This window comes from Triplophysa dalaica, chromosome 14 (assembly GCF_015846415.1).
Source record: "Triplophysa dalaica isolate WHDGS20190420 chromosome 14, ASM1584641v1, whole genome shotgun sequence".
NCBI classification, from domain to species: Eukaryota; Metazoa; Chordata; class Actinopteri; order Cypriniformes; family Nemacheilidae; genus Triplophysa; species Triplophysa dalaica.
This window is the reverse complement of record NC_079555.1, coordinates 2907286-2930832: the sequence shown is the minus strand read 5'-3', so window position 1 is coordinate 2930832 and position 23547 is coordinate 2907286. Positions and strand designations below refer to the sequence as shown.

Here is a 23547-nt window from a genome sequence, read left to right as displayed (position 1 = left end):
AATGCGCGAGCTCGGTGCTGCGCCACTTTGACAAACACTTAACGACACGCTTTGTATTGTTTTTTTTAATATGGTATCATGAAATACATCGCGTTTTCATCATTTTTGCGAGAAATTAAAATGTATTTTAATCACTTTATTTATTAGTCAATTATTTATCCGCACGAAAAAATAGTACGCATGGAGTATACATCACTTTGTTGTAGTATACTTCAGATTCTGTAGTATTAACTATAGTGCATTGATCGACTGTAGTGAATAATGTAGTACACTTTTACTCAGGTTCAAAAGCATGATTGTATAGTGTGTAGTTTACTATAGTGAATACTTTAGCGTACTACGGTATTTTTATTGTGGCAGGTCGATCTAGCGGACGTTCGTCTTGACTGTTATCCAACTTATTCCCGATCTATTTTATACAATCTATGTTCCCGAAAACACGATAATTTTCATAAACACACGGACAAACCCGGCGCGTTCACGTTGAACAGCCTGCGCGTCCGCGTCTCACAGTCGGCCATTTTGACTTAGAGAATAATGTCCTAATCTTTTCTGCTCCCACTTGAAAGAACTGAGGGGGACAGTGCTGAACAGGACTGCCGGAGGAGAGAGAGCCTTGAAATCTATGGATGTGGAAGGATGCATCGCAAATCAAGTATCAGATCTCCCTTCTGACACCTCAGGGCAGGTCTGATCACAGATTGCTGTCTGTCTGACATCTAAAAGTGTTATTGGTAAGTTGACACCGATTAATTTGTTCGCAATATCGGTAATGATCACAGTTTATGCGCGTTTATTTCATCTGATGATGAACACACGTGACGTTACAGTATGTATGTATGTACTGTATGACCTGCCTATGGACTCACGTGCGTCATGTGAGCAGTGAATAAATACAGACCGTATGCCTCTGTTATAGAGTAACGACTTTCACCTTGAAATGCATGCTCATATTTTATTCTTCCTTTGTATTTTTTTTAAAACGTGAAGTGTTATAATGTTTTGACATGCTTAGTTGATCCTGGACTATGTTTACCTTTGTTAACGCAAATAAGCTTGATATTAATTCCCAGACTTTTGATAGTGGAAGCATTTATCAACGCTTTGTATCCAGTACATTTCCAGCGTTGTGATTGGTGGTTCGCGTCTCGCCTTTGCCTTCTGATTGGTGTATCACTGACAGTGACATTGAGCGAGGCTTCTGGGTCTGCCCCTGACATTGATGTTCAAAAAAGGTTTTTTATTTTCTCCTGCTTAGGATAAATTGTATATTTTATGTAAGATAACATGGGAATGAGATGATTTGTCTGTTACACAGGCGTGGCCGTGATGTTTGTGTGGACTGTATGATTTTGATTATAATAATTCGGCGTATGTTGATATTTTTTCTAGTTATGCTCTAAATTATTTAATAGGTAATATAATCTTTCCCTCTCTCTGTTTCTCTTTCTCTCTCTAAACTCATTAAATGACTTAAAAAAATCGTCCTAAATAGTATTTGAATCTACGGAGTTTAAAAATTGCAAAAATGCATCTAAAAGACTTGTCATTTGTAACTGCAGTTGCGGCATTATGCCACCATGGAGGCGCTGTTGCGTCATCAGCACAATGAGGCGCTAAAAGAGTTGCAGAGCAAGAGTTAACTGTGTTTCACGGCTGTTTGTTGTGCATTTTATTTCTTGAAATTTCTTAAATTTACATGACGTACATCATTGTAATGTCTTAAAAGGTGCAATTGGATCGTTGAATCAGCGTATACTGTACACTGTATACTGTAAAAATTTGTTGAAAAGAATTGATAAAAAAATATTTCTGTTAGGTTGAATAAAAACAATGTTTTTATTGCAGCGTAATAATAGTCATTTTAATATAATTTTATTAGAACTTTTAATATGTCAAAGTCACTTTGGTTAAGCCACTTAAAGTGGCCCCAACACACGCAGTTTTTGCGAATCTCATAATAATCTTGAGTGCCTATACAGTATTATCGTATATGTCGTATCTTCGAAGAGTATTTAGTTTGATCACATATATAAAAGATAGATACAGCTGTAGGATTACTTCCAAAATCATACGTCGCGTAGAGGGGGGAGGCTGAACTAAAGCACATTGTCAACAAAACACAGACATCAGTTTCACTCACTGCATGCGGTCCATTTCCGGCATCTTTTAGCGCTGGGACGGATCTCCAAATCCAGGGTTATATGCACCGTTTATATAACTTTCATCACCTAAATGTAGTGAACGGACAAACACCTGAACTTCGCGAACATATGCTCTCTCTCTCTCCTGTAAACAAGTGAAAGTGAAGTCTGCGCATGCTTCTTCTCTCTATGCTGTGGGCGTGCCATGTGCTTTTCCAGGAGAATTGTCCAATAAGGGACTAAGAAAAATTGTTACAAAACAGTTTTATATGTAAAAAATATATCTGAAACCTGTACGATCGCTGGGGGAGTGTATCGAGCACAGAGATTATGTCAAATTAACAAAGTTCGGGAGTAGCTGGAGCATATAAACAGCCGGCTGATCTATAATCAGCAATAACCGCACATACACAATCAGCCCTAGCAAGCTCACTAATAAATTGGGAAACCATCTGACCAGCTCTATCTCTCAAGATTAAGCATCCCTCCTCCAACCCGTCTCCTCTCCCAAACTCATTATCCCCCAAGTACCCCGGGGGCTGGCTCTTGGCTCAAACCGGTTCCGAGCACACTCACCCTGACCAAGGTGTAGAGTATTTTGGTGTTTGGATAGATCTGGCAAGATTGGATCCCGCTTCCCGAACAGCACGCCAAATACGCATAACATTCATAATCAAGCTCTATTATTATTCAGATGCGACTTTAGTCTAGATTTAAACTGACAGAGTGTGTCTGCCTCCCGGACAGTGCAGGGAAGACTATTCCAAAGGTTAGGAGCAAGATAGGAAAAGGATCTACCACCCGCGCTTGATTTTGAAATTCTAGGTATTACCAACTGACAGGATGCCTGAGAGCGTAATGCACGTTGAGGACTGTAATACAATAGAAGTTCGCTCAAAAACTGCATAGCTAAACCATTTGGGCTTTATAGGTAATAGGCAAGATCTTAAATTTAATGGGATGCTTAATAGGTAACCAGTGCAAGGTTGACAGAACCGGGGTAATATGCTCATACTTTTTTGTACGTGTGAGAACTTGAGCTGCCACGTTTTGGACCGTTGGAGTTTTTGTAATAAGCCTTCCAATGCAACCACCTAACCGTGCATTACAGTAATCTAGTCTTGGTGTCAGTGACAGCATATGACATAGTTTTAAAGCGCAATTTTACAGGTGTTATCTGCGCAGGTGAACTCGTGAAATACTACATAATACGCCCAACTCGTTGTTGACAATTTGACCATGTTAAGCATGAGAAGACAGCAGGTTTAACATTGAAAAGAAGTCCGAATGCATGACGCATCGTTGCAGCACCCCTTTTAAGGTTCGGAGGCCTTCAGGTGTGTATACAAGATCAGGATTGCACCACCTCCGCCTCATTTTGAGCCAGGAGAAACCCTGCCTATGGGAGTCAATAGAGGATGAGATCTGTTCGGTTACTGACATTCTTTCTATCTGAGAGTTAATGTTGTCAGAATTGTCATTTTTGGGTGAACTATCCCTTTAAGACGAGGTAGAACATTTATGTTTTTTGCACAATGCCTTGTACCTTGCAGAGGTCAAATCCAGCAAGTATCATTTCTTTAATATTTCTTTACAACCTGCCCTACATTTGATCACCTGCTGTCAGTTGTCCCTTCTTCTTTATTACAGACTCCTTCAATAGCCAGCACACCCTTTAAAGCATCTATTTGCTTTAGTATTATTATTAAATGCTTGAGTAACTATACACCCTCTCTCTCTCTCCCTCTCAGGCACTCTGTTTCCTCTGTAGACTGCAGTCATGTTCTGGAAGTTCAACCTGCACAATTCCTCTCAGGTCGAGAAGCTTTTGGAGAAGGAGGACTTGACCCTGCTGGAGCTTCTGGATGAAGAAGATGTGCTACAGGAGTGTAAGTCCCAGAATCAACGCCTGCTCCTCTTCCTCACCCAGGACAGCAGCATTCTTGAGCTGCTCAATCTCATTACACACGAGCCCCCTATTGACCAGGAGGAGAAAATGCGCTATAAGTGAGTGTAAAAAAACGCTCATCTTTGTCTACAACGGAAGTGTGAATATTCTGAAATTGATGCATACTTGTGTTTTATTGTCTCACAGGTACGCTAACGTAGCATGTGAGTTGTTGACGTGTGATGTGTCCCTCATCAACGATAAAGTGGGCGGAGACCAATCTTTGCTCAACACGCTCTATAATTTCATAGAGCAGACTCCGCCCATAAACCCCCTGCTGGCCTCTTTCTTCAGTAAGACCGTCGGCACTCTCATCTCCCGCAAAACAGAGCAGGTGTGTGTGCATTTGTTTAATTGAAAGCATTTCAGATTCGGCAGCAATTCATCGTCGTTTGTTTTCATCAGGTGATCGGTTTCTTAAAGAAGAAGGAGGATTTTATTGGACAGTTGTTGAAACACATGGACACATCAGCTATGATGGATATGGTGCTGCGTCTCATTAACAGTGTGGAGCCGGCCTCTGTCAGACTGGAGGTGCTCAATGTGAGTAGACACTACCAGCACTTAAAACGTTTGTTGAGATACGTGTTTGATTCCCGTCGTCTGTTTGCAGTGGCTGAACGAAGAGAAGCTGATTCAGAGGCTCATTGAACTGATTCATCCTCAATGCAACGATCAGGTTTGTAACTTTATTTTTACACAAGAAAATATGAGCGCTGCTTGTCCTCGCAGGATTAAGAGGGTTGTGGATGGTTGCTAGGGAGTTGCAATGCCGTTGCTAAGGTATTGTGAGTGGTTGCTACTAGGGTGCTGCTTGGTGGTTTCTTACAGGGCTAAGTTAACAAAATGCAGGTCTCAATAATGTTCTGGTGTCTGGATATGACCATTTTTACCCGTTTTATTCGCCAGGCAAATTTACAAGCCTCGATACAAGATACATCATTTATAGGTAAAAAATAGTCCAGGACAAGTTACAAGGCTAAGATTTGCAAGTGATATCGGCTCTAATAAACATCAGTAAATACATCAAGTTATTGTTTTCTTTAAAGGCTTTGTTTTTAAAAATGTCCATGTGGAACAAAACCATTTCCACATCAAAAGATACTGTGGTTTACTTTAGTATTATGCACTATAGTAAACTGTAGTAAATTCCTAGAAGCTATAATATTTTGATTCTTACCATAGAAAATATAGACTACAATATTAAATTATGTAATTATAATCTTAAATTGAACATGGTTAATAATAGGGCTGGGCGATATATCTTGCGATTCTTATGTTCTCAGTTTCTCAATGACTTGCGGTTAAATGCCGCCACAACCGAAATCCAGAGGTCGCTCTTGCGCAGAGATTCCGAATATGGGAAACAGAAGAAGAACAAATCATTGCAGGAAACGCCAGTGGTCATATTTTATCGCTGTTCTTCAAACCTTATTTTCAGGATAATAAAGTATATTTAAAGCGATGATGTTTTACGAGTGTTGCTTTTTCAAATGTACGTTATAAACGACTCAATCTCGTAGTGATTTTAGATCGAGCAGTACCTCCTACTGATCAAAGAGCCGTAGCTCACGGAAGAGCTGTGCAAATATATCGAATCGATATCAGAATCGATTTAGACATGTTTAAATACCGCGAGCCGCGATATATATCGACCAGCCCTAGTTAATACTACAGAATATTGTAGTACACATTAACAAATTATAGTAATTACTATAATATAAGGTACTAGAGAATGCAAAAAGTTACTAGAGTTTGCTACATTTTAAACTAGGGGTGTCACAATATACTGCTAATACAAAAAAACACAATAACCGTGTGTAGTGGAGTAGGCGGGGCGAGACCGTGGTTCGAGACCGGTGAGAAATTGTTAATGAGCGCCAGCTGTGCGCGCACCGGTCTCGAATCACGTAGGAGATCGGGAGCATATAAGAGAACGAGCGACCGGACCGTCAAGAGAGAGGACCGGGCCCGAACATGTTTGTATTTGTATTTATTGTTTTGTTCCACGACGGTCGGCCGTGAGGGGCCACCGGCTGTTATTACTTTATTAAATGTATAAATGTCTTCCGGTTCCCGTCTCCTTCTTTCCTTTTAATGAACCTTATTACACCGTGATATTAAAAACCACGATTGTTGATCCGGTGTTAATTCCATACATATGATAATATCGTAAATAATTCCAATAATCACAAAAGTTTTATCTTTTGATTTAAGAGCCAAATAAATACAAACTCTCTCTCTACTGAACTCCAGTTTTTGAAAAATTAGAAAACACACACAAAAAAAAGATGAATTTGACCAATAGTACGTTTGTTAGCGCAATAGAGGCCGTGATGCTATCAGTATGGGCCACAATAACCGTGAAGTGAAAATTGAATATTGTGACTGACAGCCCTAGTTTATACTTAAATATACTACAGTGTTTCTCACGTGGGATTGATTTCACCTTTCAAATGTATGTGAAGGTGTTCCTGTAGCTCAATTGACAAAGCATTTTGTTAAAACACTCTATAGCTTGATAGTGCTGTTATGCGCTCTGGATAAAAGCGTCTGCCAAATGCATAAATGTATGTAAACAGATAACGTCATTATAAACAGATTGAAATAAGAAGATGATTGCGTTTGTGTGTTCACAGAGGCAGTCGAACGCATCTCAGACGCTGTGTGACATCATCCGTCTGAGCAGAGATCAGACCAGCGCACTTCAAGAGACCAATGAGCCGGACCCTCTGCTCGAAACGCTAGAGCTGTAAGTGTGTTTCAAGTGCTAAAGGAACACATGTTCACAAACTAAGTGTAAGGCTGTGAGCGTTCGAGACTCAACTGAAGCTCAGACTCTGAAACTCAGACTGCCAAGAACAGGCTGACAAAAATCAAGTATGCTTCTGCAAGACTAAACTTAAGCTATCAGTTTGTGTGTGTTTCAGACAGCAGAATGTGGAGGCCCTTCTGAAGAACATGTTTGGAGGAGAGAGGAGCGAAACTTGTATTGTCTACGGAACTCAAGTGTTACTCACACTATTGGAGACTCGGAGACCCGGGTGAGTAACACACAAACAAACACATGCATCACTCAGATATTCACTGTTACTAATATTTGTGTGTGTGACAGGATTGAACAGATGATCGACCCGTGTTCTCAGGGACTGGAGACGTCTTGCACTGTCAACAACAGCATATTAATGGGAATACAACCACATCTAAAACTCTTCCACCACTTACTGTTAAACCCACCCAAGGTTGGTCTGTTTATGTCCAGATGATTCTTGAAAAATGAAAAAGCTAATCATTTCATAATCTTTTAAAAAGTAGAGTCGTGGCCAAACAGTGATGTCTGGAGAGGATATTTGCACACATTTTTCTTTAATGGCCACATAGGTTTGATCAAATAAACAATAGCTACTATATTAATCCCCTTTAAGACAATTGGTTTCAATGAGCAGCGAAACAATACAAAACCAATGCATAAATACAAACATGTTATCTAACAATTATAAGTATTATTCATGTACAAAATATCCACAAAAGATCCAATATGCGGGATATACATAAATTCTACATCAAAATGAGTCTGGTGCAAAATGCACAAAACGGAAAAGTTTTGCCGAAAAGTTCAACTGTGGGAATATGTGTTTTATACTAATATGGAAAAGAATGCATATATAAACAAAAAGCTCACGCGAAATAAAGCAGACATAGACTCTTTTGTATATGACTAGATAAGTCATTCCCTCGGTTCATGACTCAAAAGCTTCAATGTGTTTGATGTATTTTTTGCAGAGCCTCCTAAATTCTTCTCAAAGCTACACAACATGCACACAATTTTATTTTACACACCTTTAATGTTACGTTTGAATAAAAGGAGAAGACGTAAGTCATCCTAGGGGGATATCACTTGTGCGCACTTCTGTATAAAATCAAGTTCCTCCCTACCTTTTGTGTTTTAATACCCTTGTTTACTTTTGAGGGTATGAAAATGTATTCACAACATTATCTCCAATTTAAGTAGGCCAGCCCTGCTCTACTTTTCTGCTGATGCGTGTTATACTGTACCCTACAGAAATGTGTCATTTTGACCACAATGGGTGTCTTAGAGGAGCCATTTGGCAATGCTCGACTGCATGCTGTTAGACTGATGGCTGCCCTGCTGTACACAAGAGCTCCAAGAATCCACCAAGAGCTCTGCCATCTGAACATGATCAACCTGATGCTGGTGACCGTCTCTTTCAAATCCACTGAATAATGTCAAAAACAATATTTCATGCTCTAATCTGTCTTTCTCTCTGCAGGACCTGTTTTTTAAATTCTCCTGGAATAACTTCTTACATGTCCAAGTGGAGCACTGTGTCTCAGCCATCCTTAACCAGACGACACCGAACGGAAAACTACAGAATAGTCCGGATCAGACTCATCAAGATCAGCTGGAAAGCACACGCTCGGACCCGATTGAGATACACACCGGCACCTCTGACGGATGCGATATGTTCACACACTCAGAACTGATAAAACATGTATGTAGTAACAAAAGAAGATGCCGACTAATGCATTTAGATTAGGGTTGCCAAACGATTAATCGCATCCATAATGTGTCTGTGTACTGTGCATAATATTTTTGTATTTTTAAAAACATACACATACAATTAACTGTACAAAATAAATATGCACAGTACACAGACATATATTATGTGTACACAACCTTTTAGTCTGGATGCGATTAATCGGGATTAATCGGTTGACAGCCTTAATTCAGATTGACTGTTAATGCATATTAGTTTATGTTTAAGTGTTATAAAAAAAGTGTGCAGACCCTTTATTGATGTATAATTGACTGTATTTGTGTGTAGTTGTTAAAGGACTGCCGGCTGGTTCAGAGGATTTTAGATGCATGGGAGGAAAATGACAAAACACAGTAAGTTCGCTTTGAATTTCGCTGTGGAGTTTGTATGTTTACACTTGAAAGACTTGAATGTGTGTGTTTGCGTGTCGTAGGGAGGCTGGGGGCATGAGAAAAGGGTACATGGGTCATCTGACCAGGATTGCCAACACTGTGGTGCACAATGCAGACAAAGAGCCAGAACAGACCCAAATCACAGAACTAATAAATGGTAGATGACACGCATAACAATATTTTATTCATACATTTCTAACAACACACATTCTCTGATTTATAAAAACGTGGTTGTTAATGTGTGACAGAGTTACCAGAGAACTATAAAGAACGCTGGGAACATTTTGTGAATGATGCGCTAGCAGAAACTAACAAGAGGAACACAGCGGACCTGGTGAGATCTGACACACAACTAACAGAATTGTTGGTGTTAACAACAGTGGCGACATATTCTTTTAATAGCTTATTTAGTTTAGCTGTGTATGTTTTATGATAAAGAAGAATGGGATCAATTATGATTTCTTAATTGTATTAATGTTAATATTAATTGTGTGTTCCGTTGTGTCATCACAGGTTTTCTCAGATTATCAGATTCAGCAGATGACAGCAAACTTTGTCGATCAGTTTGGACTGAATGATGATGAATTTGGAGAGCATGACGGCAGCATCAGGTGATTCCTGCACAAACCTTGTAGCATACTTTTAGATTGAACAATTATGTGCTACATTTGGATTTAACGTTTTCATTTGGAATTTACATTTAGATTTAAAATGTACCTTTAAGGTCTTTACATATACAGTCTGAAAATGTCGTATGCATTTTTTCGTATTTGACGCTCGTTTGTACGGTGTCTTTGAATTGTCAAAACACCTCTTAAAATACTTGCTACGGATGTGGAAAACGCATAAAATTTTACCTAGTCCGAATTTTTATGATGGACGAAGGGACTTTGGAGGCAGTGTGTAAATGTGATTGACAAAACGTGACGTCACATTCAGATTTAACATTTAGACTAAGATTTAGATTTCATTTATACTTTAATTTAGGGCTGTCAAACGATTAATCGCGATTAATCGCATCCAGAATGGAGCTTTGTGTTAACATAATATATGTCTGTGAACCGTGCATATTTATTTTGTATTTATATTAACATAAAACCATATTTTCAGGAAATATTTACATGTATTTATGTATTAATATATATATATATGCACACATACGTTTTTCTTAAATATATTTATGTATGTAAAATTATACTGCACAGTGCAAATATAATGTAATCACAAACTTTTATTTTGGATGCGATTAATCCTTTTACAGCCCTATTTTAAATGTAAAAAAAAGAAGTTTTATATGCAGACTTAAGTTTAGATTTATCATTTATATTTGACATTTAACTTTTCAACATGAAACTACTTATACAAGAATGGTGGTCTCTAGACACAAACATAGAGTCGCATAATGTTCAGTAGTTTTGTCATGTTCAAACTGAATGACATTGGCATGTGAAAGGTTTTTGTCAAATTTCTCTGTCTATTATTTATTCAGCGCCACATTCGATCGAATCACAGAGATCAACTTTAACCTGGCGGATGAGGGGGTGAGTACCGATTCACACTCATTTGAAATGATTTGTTTTTTATTCTCATAACAATCTCCTTCTGTCAGCATTTCATCTGCTCTTTGATTCTTTGTGTCTTAAATCTTTTTTCCTCTGTGTGTCACTCCTTTAATGTTCTTAATCGTGTTTATAACCTGATATCTCTCTCAGGCGAGCTCTGCCGTCTTTGAAACCCGCACAAAAGAGAAAATTCGCCATTTCGATGAGGAAGAGGAGGAAGATATTTGGGAGGAAAAGGAAATCAACTATGCAGCTCGCAAACAAGTCAAAGCACGAAGCAGGTTCGTAACGCACATTATGATGACTTACATAATGGATACATACAGAAACCTTCTGCCATTTATACATTGTCATAAAATCATTATTTAGTTCATGTTAGCCCGTTTCTTTGACCGATCTGTGTGCTTTGTCTTTGGTAGGTTTGGACAGGAGACCAACACTCAGAATAGCGAGGCGGATGCTGGCTCTCGGAGGCGTCTCGGGTCACCAGATCTGGAGTGGTTTCCAGAATCGAAACAAACTCCAGAGAACGCCAAGAATCGGGACATGGACAGCCAGTGCATTGATCCTCAAAGTACGCTCACAGCTAACAAAACCTAGATGTATAATACAGCTCTTAATAAAACTAACTGTTTCTCCATCTCTGCAGGTCCTGGATGGATCGCAAGTTTTGAAGATGACTTCAACTGTCGGGATTTTGCGAGCATCGCCATTGATACGGGATCCAGTGTGTGGGGAAGTTCTAAAGACCAGCTCAGTGAGACGGATGAAAAAGGATGGGCGACGTTCGGTGACTTCCAGCCCTTCTGCTGGTGCGGGCCGTACTGATGTTATACAGTGTGTTAGCATCAAGTTGATGTCATGCTAACTGAGATCATGTGTTTTGCAGTTCAGACGCCGGACCCAGATGCAGTTCACCTGTGGACACACAAAATCCAAACAAACAGAGCCAGAAGGATGAAGGTAAGTGTCTTGGTTAGAATTCATTGCGTTACTTAAATTAGTAAGTAATTAAATCTAATGAACAACAAGTACTCAAAGGTGCAGTAGGTTTAACCTCTCTATCGCCATCTCAACTAAACATTTTCTCATCAATTGCATCTTTATTTACCTCTTATGTTTATAATAAACTCTTTTGTGAGCACAATTCGTTGTTGCGAATTAAATTAATTTAATGACTGTGTAATCCTATAACCTAAATTTAACCAAATTTATATTCATTTTTTCATTTAACCACATTATTTAGAGGTGATAGTATCCTTTTATCGTATTTTTTTTTATATTGTACTAATTATTGGTGGTTGACGATAATGCCCACGTGTTGTATGTGTTGCAGTGAAAGGCTCATCAGCGTGTGTGTGGAGTGTATGTGGAGCGAGGAAGGCTCCTCTCGTAGCATCGGACAGCAGCTCCAGTGGTACAGACAGTGAGGAAGAGGAGGAGAGGACCAGCATCAGCACAAAGACGGTTGCCACCGGCAACACCAAGGAGCCGGTTAAACCCAGTGTGGAGCTAAGCAGGTACACATACTATATAACATAAGACACATTCTAGGCCTCCAAACACTAACATTTGTCTGTTGGATATAAACTGAAGTGAATAGGGAATGATCACCAGTTCTAATAAAAACCTGAAAACCCCAGATGCTAACTGACGCTTTTTGTCCTTATTTGTTTCTTCCATGGTTTCAGTGACACTACTGATAAAGCAACAGGTGGCATGGCAACAGATGTCATAGCAACAGCAACCGTGGCGACGCCCATCGCTGGTACTCAATCGCCTATGAAGCAGAAGTAAGGTCAACACTGTTTTCCTTCGAATGTAATATTATGTATTAATGTACAATGTATTATAGTTTCTTAATATTTCTCTGTATCGCTCTACAGGGGTGACCACAGCAGTAACGGTCCAATGTAAGAGCACCCTCGCTGCTCACCTCTATCCCCATGGCAACCATTGCCACACTCGTTTTGGCCACTTTTAGCCCCTCCCTCTGGCATCTGCCGTTTCCGTTGGTCTGCCATGTAGTTAGGCGAGGTTTTTGTCGGCTGGTACTCCACATCTATACTCCAGTCTTCTCTAAAGAAGACATCTTCACGGTTGACCTTTGAACCCTGTGAGAGCAGCCCGGCTTCAGTATGTGAGTGTGTGTGGTATTGTGGGGTGTTTTGGGACTAGAATAAGATGCACATTGACATATGCATAAAATTGCTCTACATGTACATCTACGGGTGTTAAAAGTTATATTTTTATGTTTTTGAATCCGTGTGTTTGTGTGTCTTGAGCAGCTGATCAGTATTTTTGTGTGTTGTAGCTCTGGTACTGATAAAATTTCAGTGCTGATTTCTTCACTGCTGGTTTATGTTACCCCCCCCCCCCCTTAAAGAAACACGTGTACAAGCTAAATTAATTGAGAAAATTAAAAAAAAATTAGTTTCGTTTTATTTCTTGTTATATGATGCGTTTACATTAAAGGAACAGTTTAATTTAAATGAAGCTTCTATCTTCATGTACTCACCCTCAAGTCTTAGTTCTGTTGAACACACAGGAAGATACTTTGAGGAATGCTTTTGTAATTTTTCCTACTATGGTAGTCAATGGTGGACAAGAACTCTTTGGTTACAAGCATTCTTCAAAATATCTTTTGAAACAACTTGAGAGTGAGTAAATAATGACAGAGCTTTTATTTTTGGGTGAACTGTCTCTTTAAGGGAGAAATTAAAAGTTCTGTCTCCATTCGCCATTCCTCCAAACCTGTGAAACTTTCTTCTCTGGAACGTAAAATGTGAGACGAAATGTTTATGGTACAAAAAAGTAAAGACGGTTAATACCGTCAATCTACAGACCAAAAAGCATCATTAAAGTAGTCTCATCCGTCAAGCCTTCTGAAGTCCTACAAGCTGAAGTTTCTTGCTTGGATATTTCTTGATTTAGATATTGCATATCTAAATGTATGCATCAGGTTTAGTTTTAACATATCTCAGAATGATTATATTACATCATTTGCGTTACTGAATGAATAACAATGGATAAGGAATAGCTGTTAATGTTTTGTGTTCCACGGAGGAAAGTCACTTGAGTTTGGACGGCATGGGAGTGAGTAAATGATGACAGAACCGTCATTATTGGTTAAGCCAGTTTGAGTTAATGTGAATCTTCAGAATGAACTCAGGAGAAGGTGGAACTTAAAGAAGCGGGTGTGTATGTGTGTGTGCCTTGAAATATCAGAGAACGACACATCAGCGTGTACAGTATGACACGTGTTCGTGTGTGTGTGCACATATCCGTTATAATTCTCCTGTAGTCTTAGTAATGTTGAGGTGTATTCTTTATATATGTGTGCAATTAATATAATATTTTTACTAACTACTTTTGAAACACTAGAACGCTTCGTCCAGTTGAATCTAGAGCGATAGCAATAATAGTACGAATCATTTTTCGTTTCGATTTCTTTTTTATAAATGTAGCTTTGGGACAATGTGCACACAGACACACAAAGAGTGTGAACGTTATAGACTGTGTATTTTGTTTTTGCACTTTTAAAAACTTGATTTTGATACCAAATGCAACAGAATGGTGGTGAAATTGCCGTTTGGTCTACTTGGATTTTTAAGTTTACAAGCACTTTGTTTAAATTGCAAGAGTGCATTTGTGTGTGAGAATGAGAGCAGGTGAAAGAAAAATAAAGATTGATCGGCTTTGTGCTTGAATGTATTTTACATTTTGTTTTTTATGATTTTATCTGTAATCCATGACTTTTGCCTCTACATCACCATCTCTGTTTAAAACATAAAACTGCAGGTTAATTTATGATATTCTTATGTATGAAGTCAAATCACTTTGTGTATTTTTAACCCAGAGAAGTTACGGATTTTAGACTTTCATTGTTTATTTTGCCAAAGTCGCCACGTTTCTTCTTTAACCGGCTGGTTTGGACAACAGGGTTTCATTCTCTTATCATTACTGTACCTTCATTTACTTATGCTTTAATTCAGCACGTAATCCAAACGGCCACTTAGTGAAATAGCAATGAGATCTTTATTATTCCATCGATCTTGTCTTCCACATACAGTACAGGTCTTTATGAAGCACCACGTCTATGCGATATATCTGTGTTTGTTAGTGCGTTCCTAACATGTTTATTTGACCAGGTACTGTTACACGGGTTTAGTGCTGTTTGCTGCTGTGGTAAATCATTTTACAATTAAATAATAGCGGATAGTTTGTTCAAAGCATTGAAAGCATTAACATTTGAGATGAGAAGGGAAATATGGGAAACCTAACACGGAAGCAAAAATTCTGTTTTGTAACACTTAGCCATTATTCCTTTTATTTTATTATTTAATAAAGGGTTATACAAATGTATTGTTTTATATAAAAGTGGCTTTATCAACCAATCGAAGCACCACAAACAAGATTTTATAGCTTAATGCATCAGAAACGGCGACGTGAAATTCTTTATATGTTGTTTGTTTGTTTTCATGTTCAGCTGTCGTATGTATTCAAGTACCCGAAAACACAAATGCATACAGTATAATCTGGTGACTGCCTCAAGCATCTGTTCATTGTGTGAATGTGGAACACACATCTGTTGTCATTTAGTCAAATGCCTTTTCGATGTAAACTGATGCTGGTGGGTTTCCTTTGTTATACTGTACCTGTTATCTGTTGTCAAAAGTTAGGCTTTAAAATCAAATATCAAACTAATAAATATTTCAGATGGGATCGTCTTGGGAGTATTTTTATTTTTGTGTGCCTGTGTTTGGCAAAAAGTCTTCTAGGTTAACCTTTCTCACCCTGATCCGTTTCTGATATTTTGCGTTACAATGTAACCACGACCTTGAAAAACGTAACAGTTTCAGAAACGGATCCAACATTCCAAGACTTGGAATGACACGTCCCGTAGGGCATTGAAAGTGAAAGCTGCCCCGCAGGCATGAGGTGGGAGTGGCCTGTGAGTGGAGAGGGGCGTGTTTTACAAGTGTGCGTACGAGAGTAAATATTTTTCCAGTACTGGTGGAACCTGTCTGACTGCTTCACCAGAGAAAAGAAGACGCAGCCTGAGGTGTAGAGCACACAAAGAACAGCCGAGAGAACAAACGCACGTTTGCCGTACCATTGCGAGAAAATGCAGGACGGGGAAAGAGAGAGCTCGTGAAATTAGACCACCAGGACGGACCCTTATGGACGTAATGTAAACATGGACGTGTGAGAAGCTGTGACAGTTGATGGTCTCAATGAGGTCGTCTTTGGGAGTTTTTGAGTGTGTTTAATGGGTAGACTGGTTCTGGATATGGGGGGATGTCAGAGCAACAGCAGCTCTGATGAAGAGGATGTCAATGTTCCGAAGGCAAACCGCAGCTTGTTTAAAGTGTGAGTATAAACACACACACATGCCACAGATGGTAGAAGGTATGCACACATTGCTGGAGAGATGAGAGTCAGCATGCTTATAGAGAGAAGGAATGTGAACGTGTGTGTGTATCTCAAAGTCAAAAGAAACGTCCATAAAAGCATGTGTGCGAAAACACCAACCCTCTGTTCTGGCCTTGATTATGGATAAACACACCTGTATATTTACATTTTACAAACTTGTATGTGTTTACTGTATACTGTTCACAAAGTATTTTGTGAAGTTTTGTCGAATCAAAGTGTGAAGAAACTATAATATTTCCTTTGACTTATGCATAACCAAGAAAGGTACTTTTTCATTATCGAAAATCTTGAGACAGGACTAAAAATAACACAACTAAACATATGACTGCAACCAAGATATTAAAAAAATATCTTTAATATATATACTGTATATATATCATACAAATAATTTGAGGATATATATCTGGTATGGAGGGCAATATTAAATCAAATGTGTTTATCTGTATTTTTTTTAGGCGTATATTTTAACACAAAAATAATGACGTCAGTGTGAAGAGTTTAGATCAGTTGAAGTGTTAAAACAATATGTGATGAAATTCTAATTTTTTAATTCTCTCTTTGTCTCTCTCTTCACTTACAGTACATATAAAAAAACACTATTGCAAAAATAAGTTTATTTTACAAAACTGCTATTTAATGTTAAGTAAAATTTAAAGTATACTTTAGTGGGAAAGAAAATAGTAGTACTTCATAAAGTTTTCTTAAGGTGAACTTTAGTATAGTTTATATTTTATATATTTGACCCTTTTCATGTGAAAACCCAAAAGAAAATGTAACATAGATATCGTCAATATCCACTAAGTCCAGTGAAATTATGGCTTGAAATCAAATTTTGATGCTCATCTCAAAATAAGATTCCGAGACTTTATACGGGTTTTGACACTCGTCACATTTTATTTATATTACTATATAAATTAGAAGTTTTTAAGAAAGTAAAACTACAAGTCAAGCATAGAATATCTATTAAGTATGTCTAAGTAAACTAATAGAGCAAATAGACTTTTCTGTCAGTGTAAGTCAAGTACACTTTAATGTAATTTTAGATACATTTCTAAAAAGTATATACACTTTATTTCTGAGACGTACATAAAAGTTAAAGTATTCCAAAAGAAGAATACTAATAGCACACTCGAATAAAGTTACTTTTGTAAAGGCATCATCATTTTGTAAAATGCTTTGAGAAGTGTGCTAGTTCTACATATATTTTATATAAAAAAGTGGAAATATTTATCATCTATAAAAATGAATGGCATTCACACAATTTTGTTGTAGCACTTAACAGAATCCGTGTAAAAAGAACACCTGTTTTTTGATCATTTATTAGGACGAGGTCACCATCTGCACACTCAGTTGTTTCAAGGTTGATATTTCTGTTTTTAGATGCCTTGCTCTCTGAACGTCAGCCCAAGCATGTGTGTGGCTTATCTCATTTGAATGAGGGAAATGAGCTCTGTTTACAGTAAAACGCTGCTCTCTTTCCAAGACAATATGATCTTGTGCTCGATAACGCTTTCGGAAAACAAGTTGACGCAAACACGATGGCCTGCCGGTATAAAAGCCATTAAAACGACCAACCCCATGTGCACACATTACAAACTAAACTACATCCCGGTGTGTCCTTGTGTAAAGCCAGAGAGTTTGTTCTCCAACTGTCTTTCTGTTTGCTCAGCGGCAACTATTTCAACACAAATTAACCAGCAGAAAGCATCTCCTGCTTTACAAACTTACATGTGTACACATGAGTAAAAGAAACACAATTCTAAATCAAAACATTAGTATGCATTCAATAGTAGTGATGTAACAATATCATACATATCCTGTTATCGCAAATAGCAAAATTGTCTGAATATTATCGTGGTCACATGACTGTATGAAACGATAGGTCTTCCGGACCTAGAGAATGTTAGAAAAATAATAGATGTTGCCTTTGGTAAGGTCCATCTGGTGCAATTATGTTATTTTATTGACTCGTCTCATATAACTCATACCTCTAAGCATCAGTTATTAACAGAAGATAAAGAAAAGATGATGCTTATGGCACGGTATCATTTGCCATTTTAAATACGGCAATACCGCACAGTGGACTATATACCGAGGTATTATCGTGCAGTGAGATTTTAATATTGTTACATCCCTCAATTTGTCTTACAAGACAGAAAAAAAATTGATGGTGGCCAAAAGTATTTCCACAATATTTGCTTTGATTTCCCCTCAGGTTTTATTAAAATTATGGTTGAACCGATATGTCAATTTTGTCCGATAACCTATAATTATTTAACACCGGAAGCCGATAATCGATATATTGGGCGATATACAATATCTTAATATTACATTTTCTGAGACTTAAACAAAATGGTAAAAGTGGTTTTATTTGAAATCATTCACTGCAGAAAACAAGATAACCATTAGTTTTCTTTTTTTCGTGTCATGTACCAAGCCTAATTGACACTAGTTTAAGATTCTTTAACTTTTAAACTTTACTGGTATGTTTATTTAATAAACAAATTATAATTTTTCCTCCAGACCAACCAAGAAAATAGCCACATGTCAAACAGGTCTCAAGACAGAAAGCATTCAGACAGCAGTCATCTCAAAAAAATATGCTTTTGTTCCTATAATTTACAAATTCATAAATATCTACTGTACCTAGATTAACAATGTTTTGCTAATAGCAGTAAATGAATGATCATGACAGAAAGACAGTGCTGTACTGGATTTTAACTGTGAGCAGCGTGCAGAAGAGGCTTAACAAGAGAAAATTATTTATAATTCATTGCCTTTAATATATCGGCCTAAATTGTATTATCCGATACCGGATAACATTGCCCTTTATCGGCCGATACAAATATGTTTTAATAATTATTAAAACATCAAAATGTGAAGCATTTGGTACAAAATGGAGACAATACAACTTGCTAAATATTATTATGTGAGAAAAAAAGACAAAATGCAGAGTTTCAGGTATATTTGGCTGTCAAACATTTAGGGCCGTCAAACCATAAATCGCGATTAATCGCATCCAAAATAAAAGTTCGTTTACAAATATGTCCGTGTAGGCCTACTGTGTGTAATAATTTTGTGATAATAAACGCATAAACATACATGTTTATTATTTTTATATATTTCTTAGATATATGCATGTACACATTTATATGTGTTTGTGAATACGAAATGAATATGCAAAGTACACTGACATATATAAATCGCGATTAATCGTTTGACAGACCTAGTTTTAATCTAGGATGCATAGGAAACAAAAAACTCACCTGAAATAGCAAACATTGAGTACGGGTTTAGTCTCAATAAACTTTCTCATGTGTTGTGTGATTTTTCTTAATTTCTTCTCAAACCTGAGCTTCAGTTAACACTCACATATAATGACATAGTTAATGACACATATAATAAATGACTCGTGTATGTGTTTCTAGCAGAAAAAACAACGGTCTACATCTAGTCCTGTCCGCCGAGGTTAAACCGTACCTGAAAGATCATTTTCTGTCTAAACGCATCACTGACGTCGATCTTCTGACCTTCTCTGCTCTTCCACATGGAATTGACCAGCAGGAGTGGGTCGCAACCCACAGTAAGTATTCAAAACCCGGGATTTTTTTTTTGAGAAGACGTAAGTCATGTCATTTTACAACACCCAGTGATGTCAAACATCACAAACGTGCAAAAAACAATAAACATGCTCATGTGTTGTGTTCAGTCATGCATGAAGAATGTGAAGAATGCCGTTTAACTATTAACTGCTTGTTAATGGGCGTTAAAGATTACAACTTTCTCCTATCACATCTTAACACGCAAAAACTGTTATAAATACACTGACATGTTTATTTTGTGTTCTCAGCTGTCTCGTTCTTCCAAAACACGAACGTCCTCCTCAGCGCTTTGTCGGACTTCTGCTCCATGACGACATGTCCGACAGCCAAAGGCCCTAAAAATACGTGAGGATCACACACAACTTAGTTTAAAAAAGATATGTTACGTTTTAAATAATTAAACCATAAAACAAACTAATAGAGTATTTGAAGAGTTTGGTTACAAAATGAGATAATCTGTTTTAAAATAAAAAAAATCAGGTTTTTTATTATGTTATCATGTTTTGCATTGTGTTTAATCTTATTAGTTACCTGTATTTTTTGTAATTATGGCTTACATCAAAACAAACCAACTGCAATTTGATTGATATTAATTGGAAAGGCACATTAAAAAAAACATGATTTAAAAATAGGAGTTCTCAATTTGGAACCAAACTCTTAATTTGTACACGGACCGACGTCACACGACCAAACCGGAAACCAAGTCACCTAGCGTTTTATCTTATCGTTTAATTCAAGTTTAAGTGAAAAGAAGAAAACGAAAGAAACGTTTACATATAGATATGCCTATGGATACTACAAAGTTTATCTTTTAGTGATTGCTCTTAATAGTAACCATCGCATTCAACAGACCTGAAGCAGATTTGATGAGAACTGTGACGTTCGGCAAAAAGCCAATTAAATATAAAAGCCTACCAAACTTGTTAATAATGTTCTTGGCTTAATGGCATACAGGCTTGCATTGTATGAAATTTAAATGTAGAAATCTGAAATTACTATTTATTTTATTGCCACATATATATACATATAGATATATACAATACATACATTTACATTTAGGCATTTGACAGACGCTTTTATCCTATACATTATACATAGGTATTTGCTATCCCCTGGGATTTGAACCCACAACCTTGCGTTGTTAACAGAATGCTCTTACCACTGAGCTGAAATGAAAATCTTTCTTTTATTGTATAGCCTGTTGTATGTACTTATGGTATAAATATTAGAATGATGTTTCTTAATCTAATAAAAAGTTTTACTAAACTACATAATTGTATTGTAGCTTTCCTGTAGCTCAGTGGTAAGAGCATTGGTAAGAGTTGTGGGTTCGATCCCAGGGGATTGTAAATACCTATGTATAAATGTATAGGATAATACAATGTAAGTCGCTTTGGAATAAGGCGTCTGCTAAATGCATAAATGTAAATGTATTGCATACTTCGGGAAGAGAAAACTCGAAACTTCACAGGAAAAACGCGGAGGTAAATAGCATGTTTGTTTTTTAAATGTGAGGTTGATGGTGATCACACGTGTGTTTTTCAGTCTGTATGAATGGACGGATGATCAGGGCAGAAAGCTGAAGTGTGTTGCTCCGGTCTACATCGACTACGCCATGTGTTACATCCAAGAGCTTCTGACAGATGAACGTGTGTTTCCTTCCAAAACAGGTAACGGTACCGTACGGTTCCCTTGCAGTATTAAAATATTTGCACCGTTCAGAAAAGAACAAGTTGCTTGTGGATCAGCATTCCAAATAAATATAGTTCATCCCTATGATCGGATGCTGATCTAGAAGGTTAACTCAGTTCCCTATAAAATTTGGATTAGTTTTACCCCATTATAAGTGAATCATATCTGTGGTGGACATTACTTGATAAAGACTTATCTGTCTAGGTTTACCATTTTCTCCTGGATTCATGTTTCTGATTCAGAAGGTCTTTGTATTGCTCTTCCGTACCCTGGCTCACATGTTCAGTGCACATTACCAGGACATCATCGCCATGGAGTTACATCCTCACCTCAACACGCTCTTCTTACACTTCATCACCTTCAGCCACACATTTAGACTGCTGGACCCCGTTGAGACGGCACCTATCGATGACCTCATCACAGTGCTCACATGCTGAAAACATTTAGACACATGGTTGACAAAATCCCATACAGAAACTGGGATTTTTACTAATGAACTGAAATAACACATCAGTCAAATACATACTTGGCTTTGATTGGACAGCTCAGTAGTTTCCCACACCCACGGCAGCTGTGAACTCCGGCTTCTAACAACTGACGGTTCTTGGGAATCTACACTATTTTCCATCAAGCGTGCCATGCAAATTCCAGCCGCATTCTTTATCAACATTTGTCTGCAACATTTAAAAATATGACAGCTATTTTGTACAACATAGATTAGCGGTCTGTGACATGCTTTCTGTCGTTAAATCTCATCGGTCCAATGCAAACATAAAATATCTTGTGAAAGCTTTAATGCAGACAAAACAATGTGTTAGGGTGTAAATCATAAATGTGAATCATGTCATTGACAACAAATCATTGACAAATGCCATTTCACACAAACATGCATCCTCCCTCGATTCAGAAATGAAGGACATTTTGTAACAATGAAAATTGTAAAGCGCTATATAAATAAAGTTGAGTTGAGACATTTTAATATAATTTAAGCGACAAATACTGTGATATGATAACATATCACATATATTTCTCATATTGGTTTGTGTTTATCTTCACACAGGTGAACATGTTTGGTTTGCTAATGCATGTATCTAGTGGTCTGAAGAATTATGGTTTGTATGGAAAAGAGATCAAATTTTCTGTTTCATCCAGAGCATAAATAAATGCTCATGAATGAACAGCCCTTAGGATACACACACACACACACACACTTCTCTGTTTGCGATCTGGTCTGACTGGTTCTCAAGAGGAAATAGATCTCTTTATAAACACACACACACACAATATGTTCAGCCTTTGTTGTGCATGAATACAGTTAATAATATCATTTTATCTTGTGCAGTGTTTAAGCGAGTCATTTTGAATATCAGAAATAGTGACTCAAACATGTTTTTGTGTTACTGGAACACATTGACATGACAATTGAAGTCTGTTTTTGAGATTTTAGTTTACTGTGCTGTATATACTGTATACTACCTACTTTTTTAAAAGAAGCATGTGAAATAGTGTGTAGTATACAACAATAAACATTTCAAACTGTGATGCATTTTGTTGTTCTAACATGTCCTGTCCAAGATTAATATTTCTAATTCAGCGAGTTTAAATGAGCATAACTGTTTTGTTCCTGCAGGGAGCAGCAAAGGGTTTCAGCAGCCCAAGGTTTTATGGGGACTTTTAAAAGATCTAATAATTTGTTCACCTTACAACTTGTATTCCCTTAACCTAACTATCATGGAAAACATTCTGCATTTCTTAAATTTTCAAATAAACATCATTATAAGCTGTTCTTCTCATGGGGACCAAAAATGTCCTCTCAAGGTCAAAAAATGCTTGTAGGGACATTTTGCATTTTTACATTATAAATATTATAAATATAAGCATTTAGTATGTAGGGTGTGTTTAAATATGGCAACATTTTGATCATTTGGATGGATCATCATTTAGAGCAGGCAATCATGAAATTACATAACATTTTATTCAAATTATTCAAATGAAGTGACAAGTCATGTGCATCTGAAATTGTGAATAATGAGGGAACATTTTTCATTTTTGGATACACTACTCCTTTCAAGTATACTGTATGATGCACATGATCCCCCATACTAATTTTAGAAATCTCAAAGGAGCAATGTGGTGAATTTTAGCGGCATCTAGTGGTTAGGCTGGGAATTGCAACCAACGGTTCATTCCACCAATCTTTTGCGAAGCACTA

At 37.4% G+C, this 23547-nt stretch overlaps 2 protein-coding genes across 4 annotated transcripts; both read left to right on the top strand.

Annotated features, from left to right (window-relative positions):
* The first annotated feature begins 11 nt into the window (after nucleotides 1-11).
* Nucleotides 12-15978, top strand: ppp6r2b (protein phosphatase 6, regulatory subunit 2b). 2 transcript variants are annotated; one of them, XM_056766886.1, is made up of 22 exons: nucleotides 12-734; nucleotides 3896-4151; nucleotides 4240-4426; nucleotides 4498-4635; nucleotides 4706-4771; nucleotides 6732-6844; nucleotides 7023-7136; nucleotides 7208-7334; nucleotides 8156-8308; nucleotides 8385-8606; nucleotides 8940-9004; nucleotides 9085-9200; nucleotides 9292-9377; nucleotides 9557-9654; nucleotides 10533-10584; nucleotides 10756-10886; nucleotides 11025-11179; nucleotides 11255-11417; nucleotides 11495-11568; nucleotides 11942-12125; nucleotides 12297-12398; nucleotides 12492-15978. In XM_056766886.1, exons 2-22 carry the CDS (start codon nucleotides 3925-3927, stop codon nucleotides 12520-12522), a joined length of 2604 nt encoding a protein of 867 aa, XP_056622864.1. In that variant the 5' UTR covers nucleotides 12-734; nucleotides 3896-3924; the 3' UTR covers nucleotides 12523-15978. The 2 variants fall into 2 exon arrangements, with proteins under 2 accessions (XP_056622864.1, XP_056622865.1); XM_056766887.1 differs by having other exon boundaries at nucleotides 12297-12403.
* LOC130435996 (MOB kinase activator 2) lies at nucleotides 15839-22877 on the top strand. 2 transcript variants are annotated; one of them, XM_056766891.1, is made up of 5 exons: nucleotides 15839-15978; nucleotides 19470-19624; nucleotides 19892-19988; nucleotides 21189-21313; nucleotides 21540-22877. In XM_056766891.1, the coding sequence occupies exons 1-5, from the start codon at nucleotides 15878-15880 to the stop codon at nucleotides 21770-21772; spliced, it is 711 nt and encodes a 236-aa protein (XP_056622869.1). In that variant the 5' UTR covers nucleotides 15839-15877; the 3' UTR covers nucleotides 21773-22877. The 2 variants fall into 2 exon arrangements, with proteins under 2 accessions (XP_056622869.1, XP_056622870.1); XM_056766892.1 differs by having other exon boundaries at nucleotides 15840-15978; nucleotides 19473-19624.
* The last annotated feature ends 670 nt before the right edge of the window (nucleotides 22878-23547 follow it).

What these genes read in the sequence shown, in the direction of transcription:
- ppp6r2b (XM_056766886.1), top strand. Translation starts at nt 3,925, where the DNA reads ATGTTCTGGAAGTTCAACCTGCACAATTCCTCTCAGGTCGAGAAGCTT. An exon ending in TACTGTTAAACCCACCCAAG is followed by an intron (nt 7,335 to 8,155) that starts GTTGGTCTGTTT and finishes TGTACCCTACAG; the next exon opens with AAATGTGTCATTTTGACCAC. An exon ending in CCCAGTGTGGAGCTAAGCAG is followed by an intron (nt 12,126 to 12,296) that starts GTACACATACTA and finishes CCATGGTTTCAG; the next exon opens with TGACACTACTGATAAAGCAA.
- LOC130435996 (XM_056766891.1), top strand. Translation starts at nt 15,878, where the DNA reads ATGGGTAGACTGGTTCTGGATATGGGGGGATGTCAGAGCAACAGCAGC. An exon ending in AACCGCAGCTTGTTTAAAGT is followed by an intron (nt 15,979 to 19,469) that starts GTGAGTATAAAC and finishes ATGTGTTTCTAG; the next exon opens with CAGAAAAAACAACGGTCTAC. An exon ending in GGAGTGGGTCGCAACCCACA is followed by an intron (nt 19,625 to 19,891) that starts GTAAGTATTCAA and finishes TTGTGTTCTCAG; the next exon opens with CTGTCTCGTTCTTCCAAAAC.